General features: G+C 34.1%; 1 protein-coding gene across 1 annotated transcript; it reads right to left on the bottom strand.

The window, feature by feature from the left end:
- Positions 1-558: 558 nt before the first annotated feature.
- Positions 559-24,327, bottom strand: LOC143208405 (nuclear receptor subfamily 2 group E member 1). The gene is made up of 9 exons (XM_076422842.1): positions 24,114-24,327; positions 23,504-23,672; positions 10,202-10,345; positions 9,422-9,537; positions 7,334-7,522; positions 6,867-6,980; positions 5,832-5,995; positions 4,749-4,995; positions 559-3,151 (listed from the first exon to the last, which is right to left on the bottom strand). Exons 3-9 carry the CDS (start codon positions 10,330-10,332, stop codon positions 2,922-2,924), a joined length of 1,191 nt encoding a protein of 396 aa, XP_076278957.1. The 5' UTR covers positions 10,333-10,345; positions 23,504-23,672; positions 24,114-24,327; the 3' UTR covers positions 559-2,921.
- Positions 24,328-24,756: the final 429 nt, after the last annotated feature.

Raw genomic sequence — 24,756 nt, 5'->3', positions numbered from 1 at the left:
TCACATTAGGCAGTAAAAAAATTTTATAAAGTTCTTCTTCCCGTAAAAAATTTCAAATATAGAAAACGATCTAGCGTTGTTTACTACTCGAAATAGTTCGAACTACACATTTTCGTTTAGTTGTCATTGTGATATCTAGACTGCGGATTTTGATGCATTTATAGCAAAATTGGGTAGATGAAATACAAAATTGTTAGAAAATTTCAAAAATTGATGATGATTATATCTCTATTAAATTTAATATGATCATCTAATACGATTTCATCTTTGTTAAAATCATTAAGGGAAGAAATAACATTCAATGTAGTTTCTATTTCTTGCAATCGACGCAGACAATTTTTATTTTGTTGCTATCGCTATGAAATGGCTGTTCGGATAATAGAACCTTTAGTTAGATCTTAGAGGTACAGACAATGCAGGATCCACTATAAGTATTTATTTAAACATTCTGAGATGGTAAGTCTATACTTAACATTTTACATTAGATTCATCTTATCGTGGTAGAGGAACAAATATAATATGAAACGGTAAGAAATGATGATTAAATATCTTCAGGAAATCAAATATTTTTATTTGTTCTACAGTTTCAGTAATAGATTGTATAATTTTGTTTCGACGTAAAACAATTACGTAGCGCTTTATTATTATAATACTTGAGTATTTGGTTTAGTTTAATAGTTCTACCTTGCAGTGCGTACAATAAACAATTGACTAGATTTATTAAGTAGTAACATTAATACGCGATTAATGCAAGTATTAACAGTGTATTCTTGTATTCGTAAGAAATTTTCCTTACCGATGAGAAATGTAGTTGGAAATTTCGCATCCCTTTACTATTTTATACAACTCAGAACAGACTCAGAATACATACGCAGACTTACGGGGACTTTCTCATCAAAATTTAAAAAAAATTGTTGCTTTTTTCATATTTTTATAGTAAGTATAGCACTTTGAGATTATTCGATAAAAGTTTTAAGACGAAGTTCGGGAAATAACAGGAAAAATTGTACTCGGGTCCGAGATCCTGATTAGGTAAAACTCTATGCAATAATTATTTATAAGTGTAGCTTACAAAGACCTTGCTTTCGAAGAGTCACAAGGAGTCCTACATGGTGCTGGAATAGCTGACTAAAGGTAAATTACTAACACAACACTTAGTTGTATAATAATAAACGTGAGGACGCAAAACAGAACTTGAAATGCATTTTTCTCAAAATACGTTTTTAACAGACTGTGGTCACGTTCATATGAAAAGCCATATACATACACGGTGGGCCGGAAATTGTAGTACAGTCTTGCAGGGGGTGATTCTACATAAAAGAGTGAGAAAAAAATTCGGTAAACATTTTTTTATCCGTGGCTTCATTTTTGAGAAAATCGAGTTTGAAAATGCAGCGAATACACGTGCTATGGCATAGGAATAGGAATCGTCTGACCTTGATCAACCAATTCTACTTTCTGCATACAGTGAAACGATTTATATTCGGACGCTCTAAAGGTCCTTGCCTACTAGACCGCACATAAAGAAGTTGTAAAATGCAAATTTTAGTATTTTTTGTACAATTCTTTCTTTTTACATCCTGTAGTAAACTAATTGCTCTAGCTTCCCAAAAAAGTTGAAATCATATAGTACAATATTAAAAAAGTTATCGTCTTTTTTAGAGCGTCCGAATATTGATTCGTTTCACTGTATACTAAAGCACGCAAACACCTGGCGGAACTTTAAACTCGATTTTCTCGAAAACGAGGCGTCAAACGAAAAAAAGTTATTCCTTTTCCCGACTTATTTTTGCATTTATAATCACCCCCTGCCTGGTTGTACTATGATTTCCAGCCCACCCTGTATACCAAAGTCATTCAGATAAATTTTAACAATTCCTGTCGTCTTCTAATTTCAAAAGATCTTAGGTGAGTTATGATGGCCACCGTTTTCATCCCCTATTTTGTAAGCAAACCACAAATAACACCACAGCAGGAACCGCAACAAAAAAATTCGTTTGTATATTACATACATATATTGTAATAAAGTGTACAAACTAAGAACAAACAAGTGTAAAATGTTGTATAATTTAAGAAACAAAAATTCCTAAGTATCATCTTTATTTCCAACGATTTGATAAGAAAGTCCCCTTAAGTGAGTCTGTGCAGATAAGCATCGTTCATCAATTCATACAAATAATAAAGAACGATCTACAGTTTCGTTTGACAAAGAATTGTAACCACAGACGACATAATAGATCCAGGACCTAAACAAAAATGATATAAAAATGTTTCATGATCTCGTTAAGTTCCCTACAAGAAAGAACTGTAAATCGCATTCTACTTCAATACTAAAATCAGTAGAAAAATTATATATAACAGCTACATGTACATCATTTCATTGTGAATTTTATACAATATCAAAAACATACGCGTATCCCAACGTTTTTAACCCCTTGCCCTACGATTTGTTTTACGGTTTCAATGATTAGAACGCTTTTGTAGTTTCTACAATTCCCTAAAGAAGGAGAAAACTTATATCTATTGTGTATGCTTGTTATATTCTCCAATAGCTGTACACTAACAAAATCAAAGTAGAATTTGATTTCGGTTTAAAAGAAAAATTAGTGGCATACATATATTATTTATTAAACTCTGATCAGAATCTTTATCACGAGTCAGACACGATATTGTAAGGGAAGGGGTTAATATTGATCATATAGTGTGCATTTCACTGACTGGCCTTTGCCGAGAAAGCAATTCGTTATTGAAATACATATAAAACGTTACCGTGTTGGTATATTTAGTGATTTATTATATAACAATAAAATGTACTAAATGTACGGTTTATCTCGTCTGTGATTGCAATCATGAATTTCAAGTAAACCGCTTGTTTTTCTGATAACACTTACTAATAGAGCAAGACTTGTCGGTAAGTTATGTTATGTCGGTCTAAGGGCGCTCACCATGTCGCCCAGTAACCGTTCGACGCTAACATCACCTACCGTTGGTTTGAACAGTAATTCTTGCAGGGTTGATCGACAGAGTGCGCGCGCTGGGGGTAACAATAGCAATAGCCGTCCAACCCTACGAGCATCCCTTTCGCAAAATACCGTTACCGTCTGTTCTTGCAACGCTGATATTCTTCCTCTTTCGCAAAGCCCTCGGGATTCTGTGTAAGAAATGTGATTTGCATTGAATTTTCATTGAAGTTTTTACACATGCGTAGCGTGAAACAGAAATACCGTAAATTGACTGCTGATCTTTATACAGGGTGTTCGAGTATAGGTCGGATTCAGTACATCCTAGTATCTTCTAGTATATTGTAGCATATTCTAGTATATTCTGGTATATTTTAGTATATTTTAATATATTGATATATTCTAGTATATTCTGGTATATTTTAGTATATTTTAATATATTGATATATTCTAGTATATTCTGGTATATTTTAGTATATTTTAATATATTGATATATTCAAATATGTATATCCTGGTTAGGGGTGTGTGGGTACCCGAAATTACGGGTACCGGAGCCTCGGGTCGAGTCGGACAATGATCGAATCGGGTTGGATCGGGATCTCGAAAGTTTACAAAATTCGGGTACCCGTGATTTCGGGCCCCGAAAGTTTGCAATATTCGGATGCTCGAAGTTAAAGTTGTATTTATACAAGTGTAATGCTGTTTTATGATTTTTCAGTTCAATCTTTTATTTTCACTGGCAGGTTCAGAATGATTTTTGTATTTTTAGTGTAATCGGTTATCAAACTTCGCGAGGAAAAAAAATATTTTAGAATACATCATGTGAAATAATATTAAGTGTAATGCTGTTTTATGATTTTTCAGTTCAATCTTTTATTTTCACTGGCAGGTTCAGAATGATTTTTGTATTTTTAGTTTAATCGGTTATCAAACTTCGTGAGGAAAAAAAATATTTTAGAATACATTATGTGAAATAATATGAATTGTGCAGGAAGCATAATTGTTCTACTAATTCCGATACGAGTTTTGTTTTCGTGGCTGTGACAATATTTCCAGCGTTAGAAAACAATCGTTCGCTGGATACTTGAGTGGCAGAAATGCCAAGGTATTGTCTTGCTGTTTCTGCAATTATGAGTAGTCGTTTACGATATTGCAATTCCACTATTTTCAATATTGTAAACTTTCAAGACCTCGACTCGAACCGATCCGATTACCATTTCGGGTACCCGAAATCGCGAACTTTATAAACTTTTGGGACCCCGACTCGATTCCGAACAAATTTCCCGACCCGACCCGAATCTAAAATTTCGAGTACTCGCACACCCCTAATTCTGGTATATTTTAGTATATTCTGATATATTTTAGTATGTTATAGTATATCTCCCTGTATATTTTGTAGTATCAGAGAGAGAGGATACTGTATCCTCCCTGATAGTATATTCTAGCGTTTTCTAGTATATTTTAGTGTAATCTTGTATATTCTAGTATATTCTGGTACAATCTAGTATATTCTGGTATATTTAAGTATATTCGGGTATATCGAATATTTTTCTAAGAATTTTTTCCTCCCGCAAGTTTTATTAAAATCCACTATTGTAACTTGAATGTGTTCCCTTGTTAGATTAGTCTCAAATATAAATGTTGGTATTATATGAAATAATGAACCTGCTGATGAATTTACAATCATCTACGCAGTAACAGTGTTCTAACAAAAATGTTTTAGCCTATAGGATTTCTCGAGTCGTAACGAATGTTCAGAAATTTTTAATGTGGGAAATGGATCATACCTCCTTTAAAAAGAACGATCGCCTTTAGACAGGCGTATTCCGAGTGGTCTACTCTGAGAAGGGCGCATTTCCCCAGCAGCTCCCTCAGTCTCCTCACTTCGTCGACGAGCATTTCTTTCCTTTCAGATGGTACATCGCTAGGTACCAATGTCACCTCTTCTACGGGAAAATTCCATTGTGCGGCTGTTAGGACGAATAGTTCACTCCAAGATTCTTCCAAAAGAATAGTTTGGTCTCTGTAGGGTAGCTGGAAGAATATTACGTGAAACGTTAGACACGGTGCACACATGTATACAAAATACACATTTGTTAAGATATCACACACTGCGACAAAAGTGGCACAACTCGAAATGTACAGGGTGTTAAATGTCTTAAGGACAAAGGGAAATGATTCATAAGGCCAAACGGTGCCAAAGAAATATTTCGGTGCAAGAAAGTAATTTCGGTATTTTAAGGTGAAATAAAACCGAATTTCTTTATTCAAGCGATGAACTTTAATCAATAAAATATTCTCTTATTTATTCTTTTTGGTAAAAGATCACCGAACAAAAGGGAAAATATCTTATCCATTAAAGTTCATTGCTCGAATAAAAAAAATTAGGCTCTATTTCACCTTAAAATACCGAAATTACTTTCTTGCCAACCCAATACTTATTTTTATCAGAGATCTCAAAATCACCTTTCTTTTTTCAAACGGAACCACCCCTCTTTAAACATTTACGACGACAGACCTTTTTATTAGGAATTCAGTGACTATAATTACTCAAGGGCATTCAAGATCTCAGACTTGTAAACTGTATGTACAAGAGGGATAAAGCTGATGAAACAAGTTTAAGTGTGTACAGTGTACAGTATGTACACTCATTTCTTCACAATACTAGCAAAAACGCGATTCATAAAAAAGACATTGACGTATAGGAATTTGATAATTATAATTGGTCGAGGAGTATCTCCGCAACACATTCTTGTAACAGCAATTCGAAAATCACGTTCCTTGAACTGTGTCACATTCGTCGCAAGTGTGCGATATAATAAAAATGTTTTAACAATTTTTTAACAGAGAATAAAAAGTGTTTCGCATACTTGCAGAAAAGAATGAATGCTCCTCGCCCATCTGACAGCAAAGAATAGTAATTTCGCCGCGAATTCGTAGATGTTTTCCGTGGGTAAGATGGAAAAATTAGTTATGTATTCCGAGGATGCAGAGTTAATGATCGGAGCTGCTAATCGAGTGCTCATTAAATCTTCTGCAGCATAAATTGTATGAAACGTAAGTATAAAGTAAAATAGACAAATCTAAAATACAATCCTAGGTACAGGTTATCATTGTTCTCGAGAAAAATTAAATTTCTATACTTGCTGATACACACTTGATATAAAATACAACATGCCGGTTATGTCTGACTATTATCCTCATAGTTAGTACTTATTAATAACATAAATACATGCATTGACGAAAATTAGTATATACAAGAAAGTCACGGATTATTAAAATTTTCATACTACTAAACGCTGGAAAAGAATATTAACAAAATTGATAACTTGAAAAAGTTGAAATTGAAAAAATTCTTCATATTCCTTTACATTTTACAAAGAAATACTCTTCTTCACATTTCTATTAATAAATAAACTTATTTATATCGATCGTATCATTGTTAATAACAACTGTTAAATGATATCGGCGCTACGGTTCGATCGGTAAATACAAAAAAACAAAAATTAACTAAGCAATTTTGCTAATTTTCAAATAATCGACGTTTCGGTCACTAATTTGGACCATTTTCAAGATTGAATTGAATTGCGTCTGTAAGAAAAATAAACAATTTTTACATAATGACATACAATTTTCAATAACTTTTTGAAAATATTTTGAAAATTGTATGTCATTATGTAAAAATTGTTTATTTTTCTTACAGACGCAATTCAATTCAATCTTGAAAATGGTCCAAATTAGTGACCGAAACGTCGATTATTTGAAAATTAGCAAAATTGCTTAGTTAATTTTTGTTTTTTTGTATTTAACGATCGAACCGTAGCGCCGATATCATTTAACAATTGTTATTTCCATTAATAGTTGCCAAAGAAATTTTCAGATAATAATTGAAAGAAGATCCTTACCCTTCGGCTCTATCCTAGTCTCTATCGATCCAGCCTCCTCGGAGCTAGTCACTTCGTCTTCTTTAGCAGTCGTCACTGATATTGGTTCTGACGGTGATCGCGGTAAGAAATGTGCTGCCATGGGTTATAATAAAATTGTAATCTTCTCGTATCCTACACTACAGTTAGGAGCAAAACTGATCACGTACACTTTAAATTAGAAAAACTTTTTTATGAATGGACCAAACGACTTGAATTTCTCTGTACGGTTAGAAGAATTACTTTAGTGACTGACCTATAAAAAATATGTTGAAAAAATGCGTTTGGTTGGAATTGTGAAAAACAATAGTAAAAATTGATTTTTCCAACTTTTTTAGCTGGGCCAATAACGAAAATTTAAAAGATGTGTTTGGTCAACTTGTGTGTGATCAGTTTTGCTCCTAACTGTAAATGTAAAAATGCGAAATATTTGAATAAAATTAACTTACCGACCGATGGGGTGAATGCTGGTGTAATCGTTGGTTTGAAGGGAAATAGCGCTGGATACAGAAGGGGATGGTAAGGGTTGCTTGCTGCATGGTACACATGCGGAATTCCAGAATAAAGACCCGTGGGTCCTCTCCTCGCTGTCGCTACCAACGAAGAAGTACTCCGTGGAGCTCTTTCGTGCTGAACCGCTGTAAATATAACAGATTCGCTTGTATTCCAACGCTAATAAATATTGTGAGGGAGTCAGATATTATTACCAATATAACGGAAATAAATCAAAACTAAGCTACAGATGACTAATTTATGAAAATAGGATTTCTTCTCAGAAAATTCATGATTACTTAATATTAGACTGCGGATTTTTATGCATTTATGAAGAAATTGATGGGGTGAAATATAAGATACAGTAATATATCAGAAAAATTTAAAAATACTGCAACGTTGTTTTTCAATCATCAAGGGATGAAATAAATTTTTACCACGTTTTTATTATTTATTTTATTCCTGCTTTCCACAATCAGTACAGCATATTTTTATTTAGTATAAAGATCCGCAGTCTAGTTATCATCATTTGGTTACTTCAAGTTATTTAGATAACAAAGCATTTGGAAATGATCGATATGTTCAATTGTTGGTAACAAAATCAATGGATCTCTTTTGCTCTATACTATTGAACTTAACCCTTAGCATTCGAATAGTGATTCAGAGTCACCACTAAAAATTGCTGTGTCATTATTCAAAATATTGTTTACGTGATTAAATATCTTGGGATCTATCCAATTACTGAACATTTAAGTACTGTATGAGGTGTTATATCTATTTCATATCCATAAAATGAAAAGAATCATATGGAATGAAAATATTCTAGGTCCGTTGAAATGTTTAATTTTCCAGTCAAAATAGCTCCGAGTGCAGAGAGTTGATAGGCGATCGAATGCAACCAAAAGAAGCCATTGTTTTCTCATTATTAGACTGCGAATGCTTATGCAATTTTCAATTTTTATAGACAAAGTTTAAGAAAGTGGTACCAAATAAAATTCTATTTTCATTAGTAATAGCATTTGTAGATTCAAACTAAATAAAAATTGTACTAAATTCTGTTAAATTTAATATCATAGCATTTTTAAAAAATTTTTATAAGCCAAATGCATAAAAAAAAGATCCGCAGTCTACTCATTATTTATAATTATTCATAATTTTGTTTTTAGTCATTCTTTCATTCAGACCGCAATCCCTATCAAATGTTGCAATTAGAAATCCGAAAAACAACGCGTAAATATTGCAAATCTTTCAAATAAAAAAGTAAAATCGATCCCACAAAACTTGACCGTCCTGTCTCCATAGCGCGCCACCATAATTGACCCCTCGCTTTCATTGTTTTTTATCTAGTTTGGTGGAGAAAATCATACTCGGGGACATTTAATGGGCATCTTTCGCGTTCCCTCGTCCGCTAATTGATACCTCTCTGCAATCAAGTGTTTGGATTATCGAGCAACCCTAGTCGGGACAGAAGTGTTTACAAAAGCTGTGAATGCCAGGCTGTTCGTGACACTGCTCCGGCACTCGTGGCTCGGTGAAATTTTCGGATTCTTATGTGAGCAAGCTGAAGTATAGAATTTCATGTGGGTACAACCACCCCTTTTTTATGCCTTCTCCATTTCTTCGCCGGGAGTATTGTAATATTCAGGACACGCATATACATATTTGCAGATAGGAGAACCTCGAAGTGGCCGGGTTTTTGTTACCTATGATGTTTCTGTCTGATGGAAGAGAGATCGATACAATTATACAGCGGATATGGAAAAATGCTGGCCGAATTCATGATGAGAAGTTTCCCAGTGCACATAAAGTTAAGGAACTCTTTTCCTGCACTAAAGAATAATATAATTAGACTGTGGATCTTTATGCATTTGTTACAAAATTAACTAGATGAAACTCAAAACTGTTGGAAAATTTAAAAAATTCAAGATGTCAATATACGATTTTATCAATTTCAATTCATGGTGATTGAAATGCACATATCCATAGGTATTCCTTATACGTAGAAAAAAGAATTAAGTTTTAATCACCGGTGAAACGAAGCGTACCATCTCGTTTCATGTTAACCTGAAGGCACTTGGTAAAACGACATGCTTGGCACTGATTGCGACGTGAAACGTCGACGATACAGCGGCCATTTTCCTTGCAGACGTAGTCCAAATTCCTGTGAAAAAGCATTAAACGTTACGAAAACCAATCGTTTTATCTGCAGCATTTGTCTTCCATAGAAAAACAAATGAGGCATGGTAACTATAGTTTATTTCTCAATAAAATATACAATAAAATATGATTCAATGTTAAATACTCAGTTTTCTTTTTGTATACCGATATACAGGAATACTTCTTTGAAGAAGAATTATACATTTCATAATACATATATTACTGTTCTTACAAAATTCTAGCTTTATTTTTGTTGTTGTAATTGAAAATCGTGAAAATCTGTAATTTTCGCCATTTTTAACCGTTTATAACTAATAAACAAATTGATCAACTTCGATGGAATTTTCAGCATGTGTTTAACTTAACTTGTATGAATCCACGAGACGCATTTTTTAAATTTTCGTTACAAGCTCAAATAAAAAAGTTGTGAAAAGCAAGTTTTATTTTTTTTTTTTTCGTAATTCAGACTAAACGTAATTTTCCTAAAATTTTCATTAGAGATCATCTACTAGACCAATCCACCCAGCTTGGCAGAAAAACTGAAATCGCGCGCGCGCGCGCGCGCGTTTGGTCCATCTATAAAAAATTTATTCTGATTTAAAGTGTGTGTCGTTGAATTATGAAACTGGCTGTAATTAAAAAACCGAAATCGGGAGGGCATTAATTACCTTGCATACCTGCGGATCGACCGCTTAAAAAAACCGCGACATCCATCGCAGCTTGGCACTCCATAATGTTTCCCCGATGCCTTGTCACCGCAGACTTTGCACACAGTCTCTCCTCGGCTGTTGTCCTCCATTTTGTCTCCGAACCTATCATTAAAAGTATGATTACGCAAACAAAAACGCAAAAATGTCTTTAATAATTAAAATTTTGTTAACAGTGGACATCCGAAAATGACGCAACCTGTGTTTTAAACAATTTACGTATTTATGGAGTGAACAATTTTAACTGAATCTGTAGCACATAAAGAATTGTAAGGATTCGTGTAATTCAGATCACTCACTAATTCAATGTAGTAAATCGAACATTCTTTTTCGCTTATAAAGATACTGTTATTTTTATTGCGTAGAATTATAAAATAGTGGAGTTGTAGTGTATAATGAAAATCATCCGAAATTTTTGGGTACCCGCCCACCCCTAATAACAATATTAACCCTTAGCACTCGAGTGGTGACTCTGAGAGAGAGGCGCCACTAAACATTGCTGTACCATTATTCAAAATATTGTTTACATTATTAAATACATATGTTGGTATCTAATCAATTACTAAACATTTAAGTATTGTACGAGTTATTATATCAATTTCATATGTCATGATATCAGAGTTGGGCAAACATTTAATCAACGATTGACGAATAAATTTCTACTTCAATCGTTAATCGCAATTAACAATTAATATCCTAGTTTAGTCGTTAATTGCGGTTAACGATTACATACTTATAAATCGTTAATTGCGGTTAACGTTTAAATTTCTACTTTAGTCGTTAATTGCGATTAAGGATTACATTCCTTTCAATTGTAATCCTCAATCGGATAATTGATTAATGATTAACTGCTGAACCTTCGAAATGAAATACGGAATCAAAATTGTATGAATACTGAAAAAAATGTAAACTGAGTTTTTATTCAGATATATTTCTGTCAATTCTCCATCTCCGCTCTCTGCCTCTATCTCCCTCCTTATTACAATTTATGGATAGACCGTATGGCGATTAACTTCAACAATCGATTGAATCAGTCTCCGATTTTTCGATGATCTCTTCTTTTAATCAACGATTGACGATTAACTTCATCAATCGATTGAATCAATCGTCGATTTTTCGATGATTTCTTTTTTTAATCGTACACATTAATCAATCAATCATGATTAAAATTTTAATCGATTAATGCCCAACTCTGCATGATATTTAAAAAATCATAGAGAATGGAAATATTATTTAGTTAACACTAAACCTACCACGAGGGATCAAACGACTCATTTTAGATTTTTTGTTGACAGTGTTATTGAAATTGTAAAGGTGTTTCCATGGGAATTTATTGAATATATTTTCTGACTCCATTATATATTTTAGTAAAAATCGCACAAAATATAAATAAATTTAATCTTGTTATTTTTATAATACTACACACATTAGTCACTTTTGATGGGCGGTAGGTTTAGTGTTAAAATAGCTTCGAGTGCAAAAGAATTTAATTTTGTAAATCTGTACGATGCCAAAACGTGAAAATTTAAAATCTCTTACTGGATACATACTGTGACATTTAACCTCTTTGTTCCACTTGTAATTTCTCTGGCCGGGAATTGTTCAGTGATTTCGATGAAATTGTAATGACGGCTTTACCCTTCATCGAAGGTGGAACACAAACTCTTCATTATGTGCAATTCTCAGCAACGCAGACTCTAGGCACAATTGTCGCGACTATACCAATAATACCTTGTTCAGTGAAGGAACTTATAGGCACCGAGCGATGAGTTGTTGCATATTGTAGCACATAATGAGAGGTCCGCAGATTGTTAAACATCGTTTGCCGACAAATGTCGATTTCTTAAAGCCTACGACTTACTGACTTCCAGCTCACTAATGCTAGAAACCGCAAACTCAAATATACGTCGATAACTTTGAGCCTATGTGCCACTTCTTCAATCTTCAAAGTAAAAGCCTCTATGTATACAGTTAGTTTCATAAGTATCCGTACGCCCTTTAAAACAGGATAACGTTTTTATAATTGTACCAAACGATCTAATTGTTCGTAATCAATTTATGAAATTGGTTTGGTAATTATTTACAATGGGGGATTTCTTACTGATTTCAATGACCTTAAAATCTGTCAATTTCAATGACCTCGAATCCGCTATTGTAAACAATTACCGTTTATCTTTCTCGGAGAATAGAATGTTGAAAGTAAATACGCAAAAGAGATCATTAACACTAAACCTACCACCACCGGTCAAAATGACCGGTTCCAGAATTTTTATTTTACAATTATTGAAATAATAAAAATGATTCCCTAAGGAATGGTTGTAGATATCTTTAGTAGAGCATGTATTACAATGGGGACCGCACAAAGTCTAAATAAAATCAAACTTGTCATTTTTATAAGTGAACATGTGTACCAGTTACTTTTAAGGCTCGGTAGGTTTAGTGTTAAAATATTATTCAGTGTACACAATTTATTTTTCGAAAAAACGTATCAACCCTCCCCAGTTTGCTACGTGGGAGTTAAATGTCAAGTTAAAGTACTGTTCACCCTCCTGGTGACTTTTGTAACCCCTTCTGAAACGAACTAACGGTCCTCCACCACTCTCGGGCCTCTATATCCTTTCTCCCTGTTCCTCTCTAAGGATAATGGGGTTCCCTCTTTGTTGAGGCCCTCGGGGTGACTCTGCCGTCTTTCTCGTTCTAATAGGACAGCACGAGCCACCTGTACGGTTCACAGACTCAATAATGCATCGGTGACGTGGAGCATTGCTCAGCCTCGTCGACGGTAAACCACCGAGAGTCCCGACGGATGATACCAGGCTTTGCCGCACCCTTCCTCCCGAGACCAGTTTCACCGACACCGTCATTACTACCACCACGGCGTGGCATAGTTCATAGGGAGATCTTGGTTGGGGGCTGACTTCTTAATAGTCCGTCCCCTAACCTGGCGGAACGGAACGGCGGTCCTCGCGTGTGAGCGTTAACCTGCCATAATATTTTCATTGCTCGATGACCACCTTCGGCCTATGTACAATGCGCGAATGTACTACATACATCGTTGAACGAAGCAGTGTGCGGTGGTATCAAAGGAAAATCATTCTATTGTTCTATCATTCCGTGTCTTTGCTTTTTGTCCATAGGCGAATGACGATGGGACCAAACGTATAATCATTAGCATCCTCGAGGGGACGTTCCGGTCTAGACAGCTGAAGAAATGATCATTCTCAAGATTTTTTCAAATAAAATACAGTGCTGTGAATAATTGTAAGTTCCAGGTAATCTCTGCAGACTTCTCTAAATGTAAGCATATCATCCTTTAAATAAAATTGGTTTCTTGGTTTACGAAATGCAGTTGGGAACAATAAGTGTTTGAAAAATCAAAGTGAAAAGAATTATATTAGGTTGTTGCATATGAAATGTCCGATTTTTAGCAACGACATTAAACAAACGCAATTTTGTACCCAATGTATTCTATGTATATACCAAGTTTCTTGGTTGTATTACGGTAAAAATAATATATTATGGTCGTTCACATTCTTCATTTACAAGATTGTTATCTTGATTCTGCAGTTCTTTTTTACCATCAACGACTAGTAAGTTAAATAATCACCACATTTTTACCAAAAATAACATAAGTTATTTTTCCAGACATATGAAAGGAGCACACGACATTCGCGTTGGTTGACGTTGAAATAAACTTGAATTAAAAGTAAAAAAATTATACATCTAAATTAAAATTGAACATAAGATATTAATACTAAACATACAGAGTTATAAAAGCAACATGCACGTGGTTGCCTTATAAAAATGACAAGAATTAATTAATTTAGACTTTGCGCGGTTCGTATTACAATATGTGCTCTAATAAAGATATTTATTAAATCATTTCTTATGAAAGCATATTTGTACAATTTCATTAGTTGTGAAATAAAAAATCTAGAACCGGGCGTGGTGCGTTTAGTAGTTAAGGATTAGCTCTGTACCTCAAAGTTTTATGTATTGGGTTTGGCAAGAAAGTAATTTCGGTATTTCAAGGTGAAATAAAAAGCCAATTTTGGGAAAATTTTCAAGTTTTATGAGCACGGAATTATAAAGCTACCAGAAAGATGGCAAAAGATCATCGAACAAAATGGAAAATATTTTACTGACTAATTTTCATTGCTCGAGTAGAAAAATGGCTTTAATTTCACCTTAAAATACCGAAATTACTTTCTTGCCAACCCAATATATTAAACCTATAGACTGTAACAGCATTTCTTGATTGAAACGTTTTATAATATACGCATTCTAAAATTGGACATTTCATATGCAACAACCTAATATCTCGTCAATTAATAAGATATTAGTGGACCATAGAAATCTTTATAAAACTTCCATTCTAATAATAATTATCGGTCGAAGTACTGTACGTACATAAAGGTGGATGTTGTTGGTTCGCTAGGTAGGGGGAGCAGATTGTTTAACCCTGTTTGCACGAACACCTACCAACTGTACGCACGCACGTAACATATGTCGTGTTTTCTGTAAAGACAGATTGTCCGGTACATGATACGATTGTGGAAAGTCAAATAGAGTCTCATTCTCCTACTAAATATAACGTGTACTGTAAATGCATTTATGTACATGGTGTATACAAACTTTTTATTAAACTTTTTATTACTTTTTATTAAAAAGTAATCATCATTCTAGTAGTCTAATCATCAATCATCCAAAAGGTCATTCGTCCTAGAGGTGAATCTACACGTCTGGATCGATGGACATTTGTAAAAGAAACTTGCCGCAAAATTATTGTTAAAATTTGTTTTTACATCAACACCTTCTACTCATTGAGAAGAGAAAAACTCTGAAAGGACCCATATATCGTAAACTTTCAAAACACAGAAAGTTGTGATTTCGTAAACTAATGGTTTTTTGATATTAATAGGTTAATACTTTTTTGTAGAGAATATGAAGCTTCATCGATTGGTGCAGGAAAATACGACATATGATTGACATACGATCCCATTTGAAAAAATACCGATGACCTTCATTCTCTTCTACGCGTCCACCTACAAAAGAACTCACAACAACAAAGTATGCATCTCTCGAAACCATTCAACTTTATATGTATAAACATTCTTCGCTACGAATAATAATAATGACGAAAATCGAGGTAGTAATATCTGGTTAACTATGCTGTATACCGGAAAAGGACGTTGTAACTGGCAAAAAACGCACACGGATCGGCTCTGAATTGACCGATTAGGTATTTTACAACCATCGCACTCTGACAACTTCAAGCCCGACAAATGAACAACACGTGCGCCACCGAAGCAAAAAGCGGACACACACTTATAAATCACGCCATTGACGACCGAAGACAACAAGAAAAAAAATTTCCTTCACAGTTTCCCACTCAACCTAAAGTCCTTCCGGCACAACCATGTCCAATTAACAAAAGTTACATTTCCCCACCTAGATCCACCAACCACTCAGGAGAAAACCGAGGTGACAATCGTAGTAATATTTTGATTGTGGTCGGAATAACATCTTTTTGCTCGCTGTCACGACTTCGGAAAGTGTTGTGTAGAAGTGTCGTGTTTTGTGTCTCACAGTTATTAACAATAATCGTACCGGGTACAAAATGTGTCGGAATTTATATAGATTTTTCGCAATTTTTATAATAATACGTGCTCGAATAACGAAATTTATTGAATAATTTCTAATGCAAGCATCTTTATAATTTTAATAATTAAAAATAAACAAAGTTATTTGACGGAGGAACAGGACATTCTGAAAAATTTGTAAATACCTATACTCTACATTCGTATTTTATAACGTAGGATTAGTATTCTTATGCACAAATATAAAAATGGAAATAAGGTTTTCGTTCGTATTTTGCAACTTTAAATTTGTGATTTGAATGGGCAGGGGGACGATGACTTGGGCACTTCTGAAATGACGTTATTTGAAATACCATTTCAAATAACATTTTATTTTATAATTACTCTCATGTCTCTAATCGGTTTTAAAATAACATTACCTCACATAATGTTCCAAATACCATGGCATTTTATATTATAATTACTTAAATGTCTGTGATCGGTTTTGGAATAATATTATTTAACACAATATTTCGAATAACATGTTAGTGTATTGTACAATTATTTGAAATAATGATTTGAGATAATTGTGAAATTGTTCTTTCAAGGCGGTTTTTTAATGAAAGAGCAATTTGATACGCGTTATACATATATATTATACATATATAATATAATATTATTTATTATTTTGCATGAAGATCTGCCTATCGATAACAGTTCGTTTAATAAATTATCCTTCATCGAAGTCAGAAAAGATTCTCCATCAAATTAATTGGAAATGAAATTATTTCGAATAAATTGATAAGGCGATCAAATTATAGTCAGAGGTGCCTTAATGTAGGTCCATCCATCATAAGAACTTCGACAAGTTCGTCACAGTTGCGGCGCAACTTTGCTTAATGCCAACGCGATGACTTTTCGATAGTTCTGCACAGTGCAAGGTGTCGAAAGTTCGTTGCGGGACAAGAGCGAACTGTCAATTGAAAATTCAAGAGTCTATGCAAATTTTTTTCCTTGTCACGTCACGTGCGTCCTTTCGCATAAAAAATGCTGATCGATTACCCGCCGGCGGAACGGTTTGGTATCATCTGCCCTTTTGTCTTCTACGAAAATTTTAATTCCTTCAAACTTTTCCGATTTTCATGCTTTCATTTACAATAAGTTATTGTCAATAACAGCCGAGAGTGTTTAACTTCTGATTTGTACAAGCAATTAAGCCCTCTTTACGGTAAAAAAAAAATAAAAACAATTTACATTAAAAACTTTTCTTCATCTATATTACCATTTTATTGTGGGAACAAAAGTTCTTAGCGTTTTAAATTAAAATTAAGATATGAAATAAAATCAAGTTATTCGTAGATTTATTCAATAATACATATTTTCTGCCTTTTGGAGGTAATTTATCATGTTATTGAATAAACTTATGAATAAGTATCTTACTTTTATCTTCGAATTCTAAATTTATAAACGTTACAAACTTACGTTCCAATTCAATACAATAACGTAACTCGTTATAATTATGCGAACGTTTCATCACGTGCTGGTATTTTCAGCAGATATTTAATTGCAGATAATTCGTTTCAGGTCTAACAGCTCATTTTCTATCACCCCAGCCAGGTTTTTCGTTAATTCTTAAAGAGTTCTATGCAAATGCTGTCATTAGCCTCCACCACCCGTGATATGACTTCTGTTTCCGGGAGGGGTTAATTGCAATTAGTGGTCTTTTAATAATAGATCATGAATGAAATCGTAATGCTAATGTTACTGTAGCACGAGGCACGAGGTTTACGTGTTAATCCACAATTGTGGTGAACTTCCGCAGAAGTATTTCTGTCAGTAATTACTAGATTCATGATTATAAGAAGGGTCAAGGAAATTATTTGAAATTATTTATAATTATTTTAACTATTGGAAATTTCCAATACTTTATGGGAACTTGGAAAAATTACTATTAACACTTTGGGCAAAGAATGGATCTAACAGTTCGTGTCTATTTAACTAATACAAATCAAATAAATTATTTGCAAAATAATCGTTAAGATAATATACTATCTTACTTGGCTACATGATCAAAATTCGTACGCTCTAACATTCTATTTATTTCGTGTCAACATCGACAACTGCGTTAACAATTTTAAAGGCGATTGCCATTAAACCGAAAATTAGTATATATAAATTTAATAATTACTTTAGTTGCTCCAATAATCTCTTCTTGAGGTGGAATTGTTTATTCTTTGAACAATGTAATTGAAATGAAATATTATTTGAAAATAATTGATTTGATTTAAACGCCAAGTCAAAATAAATTTTTCATATTATTTATAAAATATGAAAAAAATTGATTTCTTTATTTCATTTATGGTCTAATGTTGCAAATACTACCCTAATGTAAGAACAAAAATGTTAAATATTGTCGAAATAGAATTGCCTAAGGGAATTGAATAGTTTTGAAATCTTTTACTCTCATTTCTTAACAATTTTGATCGTTCAAACTCTAACGATTTATTGATAAACATAAATTGACGTTAAAGATAGAAAGTATAAAATGATACTGGCATAGAAGCGTCGTTTCGAAGAAGAACAGGATGTCGAATTTGACTCCTAAACCGATGTTAATTTAATGACGGCTGCGTGAAATTAGTTTCGGTGGTGCACGTGCACGTTTCACACGAGTGGCAGTGATTGCGTGACTCGGTGGGACACGCACTGCGCGACAGTCGTGTACATATGTACATAAGTATTCCAAGATATCCGTGATTTCGTGTGTCAGATAGTTTCCTGGTTTCAGAAATACCAGTTGAACAACCACTGCACGAACGTTCACTGTCGATTATTTTATTAATACTCTCTTTTGTCCATCGACAATGCTTCCATTAACTTCTTGAACCAGAATCGAAAGACATGGACATAAAGTTCGGTAGATTACAACAGTTTCCGAATCAATCACCAAATCAATTTCACCTTTTCGCAAATCAAATTCACCGTTTTGCAAACCAATTTGACCCATTAAGAATATTTGAAGTTAATTATGTATTCACACACACACGTTTAGATTAAATTATATATTTATTTAGATACACGTGAACGGTATTATTACTGCAAGGGAAACACACGACTCAATAACTCAGTACGCATTAATAAATACATATGTACTTTCATTTTAAAAATTTATCAATCGGAATATGGCTACAATGAATATACATATCTACATAAAGTTTTCATACATTACAAAGTTAATGAATTTGTAACTACTTTTAAATAACTACTTGTTGTACATCTTTGCAGTAAATAAAATTCTGAATTTCTTAACAATTAATTTACATTTGATTTGATTTTTGTTTTACGAGAACTTACTTGAAAATAATTTACTTGTAAAAGGTTTAAATTGATTTGCGAAAGGATGTATTTGGAGTGCAAAATCTGTAGATATTTTGATTTTTTCACTATGTGCCCCCACTTCGAAAAATCTGAAAAAGTTACATGTGAACAACCATAACGAGATGCTAAAACTGTACAAATATAAACTGGGCGTTTATACATATAGTTTATATAGTTGTACGTTTTGTTACAGTTAGGTATAGATCACATTCATTCGAGTCGTTATTTCGTAGCTCTCTCGTCACGGTTATTAGTCGACAAATAAACCCGTAGGGATTATAGGTAACCATTGTTTATTATCCGCAGATCAAACATCACATGTGCTGGAGCGACAGAATTTTCCCAAAGGTTTTGTAAGAATTACGTGGATACAGTGCAGGTAGACACGTGTAATTTGCGCTGCTAAGTACAGAGTTTAAAGTGAACAGAAACGCCCGGAGGTAATGTTCGGTGTGTAGGTTCGGGGTGTATTGGTTCGGCGTGTTGGTTCGCCGCGTTCGAATTCGTGGCTGCCGTGGCAGCGATCAAGCGTAATGCGTTACGTCAGTTACGTGCGATAAAAAAAAGCATTGTCACTTGGCGAAAACATTCAGCGACTCGCCTTGAATCGCGAGTGTTGCTGCAGCATATGTGGATATCTTGCGGGGCATATGCGTCTATTTGGCTGTCACGCTGATGACGATCGTTATGCGGCAATTCCGGCTAGCCGTGGATGGACAATTACACGCCTCGCCGCCGAAAAACCGGGCTTACAGGTGCGTTTACTCACGGATAATTACTGAACTGGCCAGACAACGACACATGCGACACCTAATCGTTTCGTACTAGCACGGAAATGCGACGGGTACGGAGACAGAGGTGGGCATTATTTGGCGAAACAAATATTTCAAATACTATACAGGGTGGGGCAATAATTATTAGCACCTCCGATATCTTCGAAACTATAAGTTTCACAGAAATATTTGCTGAAATGAAATTGCACAGTACGCAGGGGGCCATCCGGTGGCGATAATAGTTTTTTTGCAGATGGAGGTACTTCTGACATTTGAAGGTCACCTTCATTTTTTAAAATGGAATGAGGTATTTTTTAATACATCAATCGATGCAGCTGGACATTCGTTATAAAAAAGTACTAACCTATGTATGTCGAAAAGTTAGTAGTTCAGGAGATATTTCAATTTAAAAAACCCTAAAATACCATTACTGTCGTACTAAGACGTTACATAAGTAAGTAAACACTAACGTCTTAGTACGACAGTAATGGTATTTTAGGGTTTTTTAAATTGAAATATCTCCTTAACTACTAACTTTTCGACATACATAGGTTAGTACTTTTTTATAACGAATGTCCAGCTGCATCGATTGATGTATTAAAAAATACCTCATTCCATTTACAAAAATGAAGGTGACCTTCAAATGTCCGAAGTACCTCCATCTGCAAAAAAACTATTATCGCCACCGGATGGCCCCCTGCGTACTGTGCAATTTCATTTCAGCAAATATTTCTGTGAAACTTATAGTTTTGAAAATATCTGAGGTGCTAATAGTTGTTGCCCCACCCTGTATAGTATTTTCGATTTTATTGTGCTTAAATAAAATAGTATTTTAGATAAGATATACAATTTCAAAAGTAAAATATTTCTATTTGAACAATCTGTACCTTAAAATAAAATATTTCTATTTCAACAATTTGATCCACAAGATAAAACATTTCTATTTTAACAATCTGACACACGAAATAAAATATTTTACATTTTGCATTGTTATAATTAGGCAGTACTGAATTGCAACAAACTGGAATGTGATGTAAATATATTTTATTTTCCAATATGTTTAATACGTTGCAAATAATAGAATCGGATTGTTTAATTCTCTTAATGTTTTCACTGTTTTAAGTTACACCTACTCATTTTTGTCACAAATGCATGAAATCCGCTATCTAGTTACAATACTCTAAAAAACCGCATAAATACAACACTCATAAATGTATTGAATTCGAACCATTATTTTCAGCAATAATATTTAAAATTGAAATTGAAAATAAAGACAAAATACAAATATGTTCAATATTCTTCAAATAGAATACCATTTTCAAAAAAATTACTGCCTCAAATAAATTACTTTACTTTCAAAAATTACTGCATGGAATGAAATATCTTATTTTCAGAGTTGTACGCATACTTTAAAAAATAAATAGGATTATTTATTATTTACTATTTAAAATACTATTTCCCCAGCACTATACGGAGGGCAACGTTCCAATTTCTAAAATGTCTCCCCATTTTTTGAATGTTCATTACTAGACGGCGGATTTCAAACAGTGAAAACATTAGAAAATTTTCAAAAGTCAGCGTAATACTAGACAGCGGATTTTATGCATTTATGATAGAAATTAGTAAGAATCTCAAACAGTGAAAACATTAGAAGATTTTTAAAATACTGTTATATTGTTTGCAACCAATTAAACGTATTAACGTATCATTTTCTTTACAGTTATAGTGATTAGAACGTTTTTATCCTCAAAAATGTCGCAGAAGAGAAGGAAATTTATATGTTTTGTATAGCTACATTTGTTTTAATGTTTAAATATTTATTACAAGCAAATCAGATTTCATTTCATTTAAAAAGAAACTAGTTAGACTTTGTTTAAAATCTTCATGACAAGTGTGACTCGTTAAGCTACGGCAAGGGGTTAAACTTACGTCTGTTCATAACTAGTGTAAATAAATCTTATCTCTAAATATGCATAGCAAAAATGAATTTTATTCAAATCGAAATGCACTTCCAAGATCCATATAGAATATAATTTTGTGGAGATTGATGTGTTTCATAACAGTTTTAATCTTGTTAGCACTTTGTAAATTATTAATGTTTGCTAGTGGACAACAATTATGCTTGTACTATTATAATATCATCGCGATTTTGAATGGCATAATCGTAACTATGCACTTGCGGTAGCTTTTCTGTTATATTTTGTATCGCAGTTGATAAAAGCGTAGCGTAATTCACGACTTGTATACAAAACCACCTAAATTTTCAAGTAACGAGGGTATGTTATTGAATATTGGTACACATGAATTCAAAATTAATAAAAATAATATATAGCGATGATAAAATACAGAGTCTTTCATCCACTGTTTAAACGACATTTTTATTCAATGAATCCTACAAACTGGTTTATTCTTATGCTTTTAGAAGACCTTGTACCTATAAGTTATAACTATACTGCTGAAGTATTTCCTTTCCTTCGAATAAAATCAATCTTGTTTTAAGGGGGTGTGCAACCCTGTCAGCCTAACACAATGGAGTAAATCTAACATTTCATTTTATTGAGGACACTGTAAGAAAAAATTTTTTAGGGAACATTAACCAACACTGGCTTTATTTTCATATTTTATACAAAACTTTTACCAATTGCAATACAAAATATAACAGAAAAGCCACCGTAACTACATAGTTACAATCATGACATCTAAAATCACGATATTATAATAATACAAGCATAATTATTATCCACTAGCAAACATTATTAATTTGCAATGTGCTAACAAGATTAAAAATGTATTTAGAATTAAAAATTCATATTTAGAGATAAGATGCATATTTAGAGATAAGATTATTTTAACGAGTTACACTCGTTATAAAGATTTTGAACAAAGTCTAACAAACACGGATGTTACCCGTTTCTTTTTAAATGGAATAAAATTTGATTCGCTTGTGATCAATATCTAAGCATTAAAATAAATGTAGCTATATAAAAATATAAATTTACTTTTCTCTTCTACGACATTTCTGGAGATAAAGACGTTCTAATCACTATAACTGTAATGAAAATGATACGACAAGAGGTTAAATAGTGTTAATTTACTAAATTACAGTTTTACATATAATTCACGTAAGGCAGTTCATAAAGAAACAGTTTTACACGTGTATTACAATCATAATTGTTTTGTTCATTTCGAAGAATTCTAATAATCTCGACTTTGTATTCCATTAACCCCTTATCCTACAATAACGAGTCAAACTCGTGATGAACATTCGGAACAGAGTCTAATAAATATGTATGTTGTTAATATTTCCTTTAAACCGAAATAAAATTCTATTTTGGTTTTGTTACAGTTATTGGAGAAAATACAAGTACACACACAATAGATATAAATCTTCTCCTTTTTGTAATAAAATTACAAACTACAAAAAAGTTCTAATTACTGAAACCGTAAAATAAACCGCAGTGTAAGGGGTTAATGATTGAAACGAATGAACAAGACATACACTCAACAAAATAAAACCATATTGTTCTGCTTACCTGTACGATGTTCTTCTTGAGTTTCAACGTTGCTGCGTAGATATTCGATTTGTCACTTATTTGTCAAGGAACTGCAGATATTCACATGCACGTCTGTATCAACGACCCTTTCAAACTTGCTACGCCGGCGGCAGCAGCCATCTTGATTTGCCCAAGAGAAGCTGTTTAACTGAATAATTACTTGTTCGTTATCACTTCCAACTGCACGTACATGCTTCAAACCATAACGCGTTTGATTAAACATTTTAACAAAACTGTCATGTTCATACTAATCAACGATATCTTGGATTCTCTATCAAATTCCAACAAAAACCGTATACTAGATTCTACAGAACCTGAATTACACAAGAAATTACACAAGAATTAGACAAGAAAGTATTGATCACACGTGCAAGTCACTCGTTAGTCAAATCTGAATCAACGTCACGAAAAACTATATTATACACATACGAGACCACTATGTATAAACCGCAATATTAGAACGATCAGCAACACCCTGAATCATGAATAAAAATCTTCGAACCGAATTGACGATGTATAGAGTCTTGTTTTTGCAAACGATGAATCGATAACAGACAGTTCCCCAGAATGACGAATTGATGAAGCGGACCTTTAGCTATTCACGTTCGAATGGCCGATGGCTTCATGGTACCGGTAGGTATCCGGCACAGCGGCAAGTGTGAACAGCGTTGATCACGGACGGATGTGACCGGGGGCGAATCGAGACCGGAGATTCTTTGTCGCGAGTGCTGGCAGCCTAGTTGGTGCGGAAGGGTGCGCGCGTGATCTATGGGCTCGTAACTTTTGGTCTCTGCTCGCCGCAGCAGGGGTGGTCTTTGCAACGTCGCCGTTGATCGGCTCCGTGCGCGAGGAACACGCCCAGCGGAGGAATCGCGCGCGCACGATGGTAGCTGAGGACCTCCGACGATTGGCTGACAGGCGGGGCGACCCTGTACACCCTGTCGGGTCGTGGTGGTTGTGTGGCTGCACTTCGGGGTCGAAACAGCGCAACCATCTCCGCTGGCCTGACGAGGAACGCTTCTTCTTGAAGCTCTACGAAGCTCTACGAAGCTCTGCGAAGCTGTGCGAAGCGGTGCGAAGCGCGACGTGACGCCCGAAGCGTCAAAGTCAACTCTTCGCGTATTTCCCCTAATAATCGAAGAAAGTATTCGACGCGGAGAATCCACGTGCCATGCCGCCGTGAAAGCTCCATCAGCCGCAACACGATGTCGACCGCCCCCAGCTTGTTTGAG

The sequence above is a fragment of the Lasioglossum baleicum genome, chromosome 4 (assembly GCF_051020765.1).
Source record: "Lasioglossum baleicum chromosome 4, iyLasBale1, whole genome shotgun sequence".
In the NCBI taxonomy this organism is placed as follows: domain Eukaryota; kingdom Metazoa; phylum Arthropoda; class Insecta; order Hymenoptera; family Halictidae; genus Lasioglossum; species Lasioglossum baleicum.
This window is presented reverse-complemented; position numbering and strand designations above follow the sequence as displayed.

What these genes read in the sequence shown, in the direction of transcription:
- LOC143208405 (XM_076422842.1), bottom strand. Translation starts at nt 10,332, where the DNA reads ATGGAGGACAACAGCCGAGGAGAGACTGTGTGCAAAGTCTGCGGTGAC. An exon ending in AGCATTCACCCCATCGGTCG is followed by an intron (nt 6,981 to 7,333) that starts GTAAGTTAATTT and finishes AACCCATGGCAG; the next exon opens with CACATTTCTTACCGCGATCA. An exon ending in GCATTCATTCTTTTCTGCAA is followed by an intron (nt 4,996 to 5,831) that starts GTATGCGAAACA and finishes ATATTCTTCCAG; the next exon opens with CTACCCTACAGAGACCAAAC.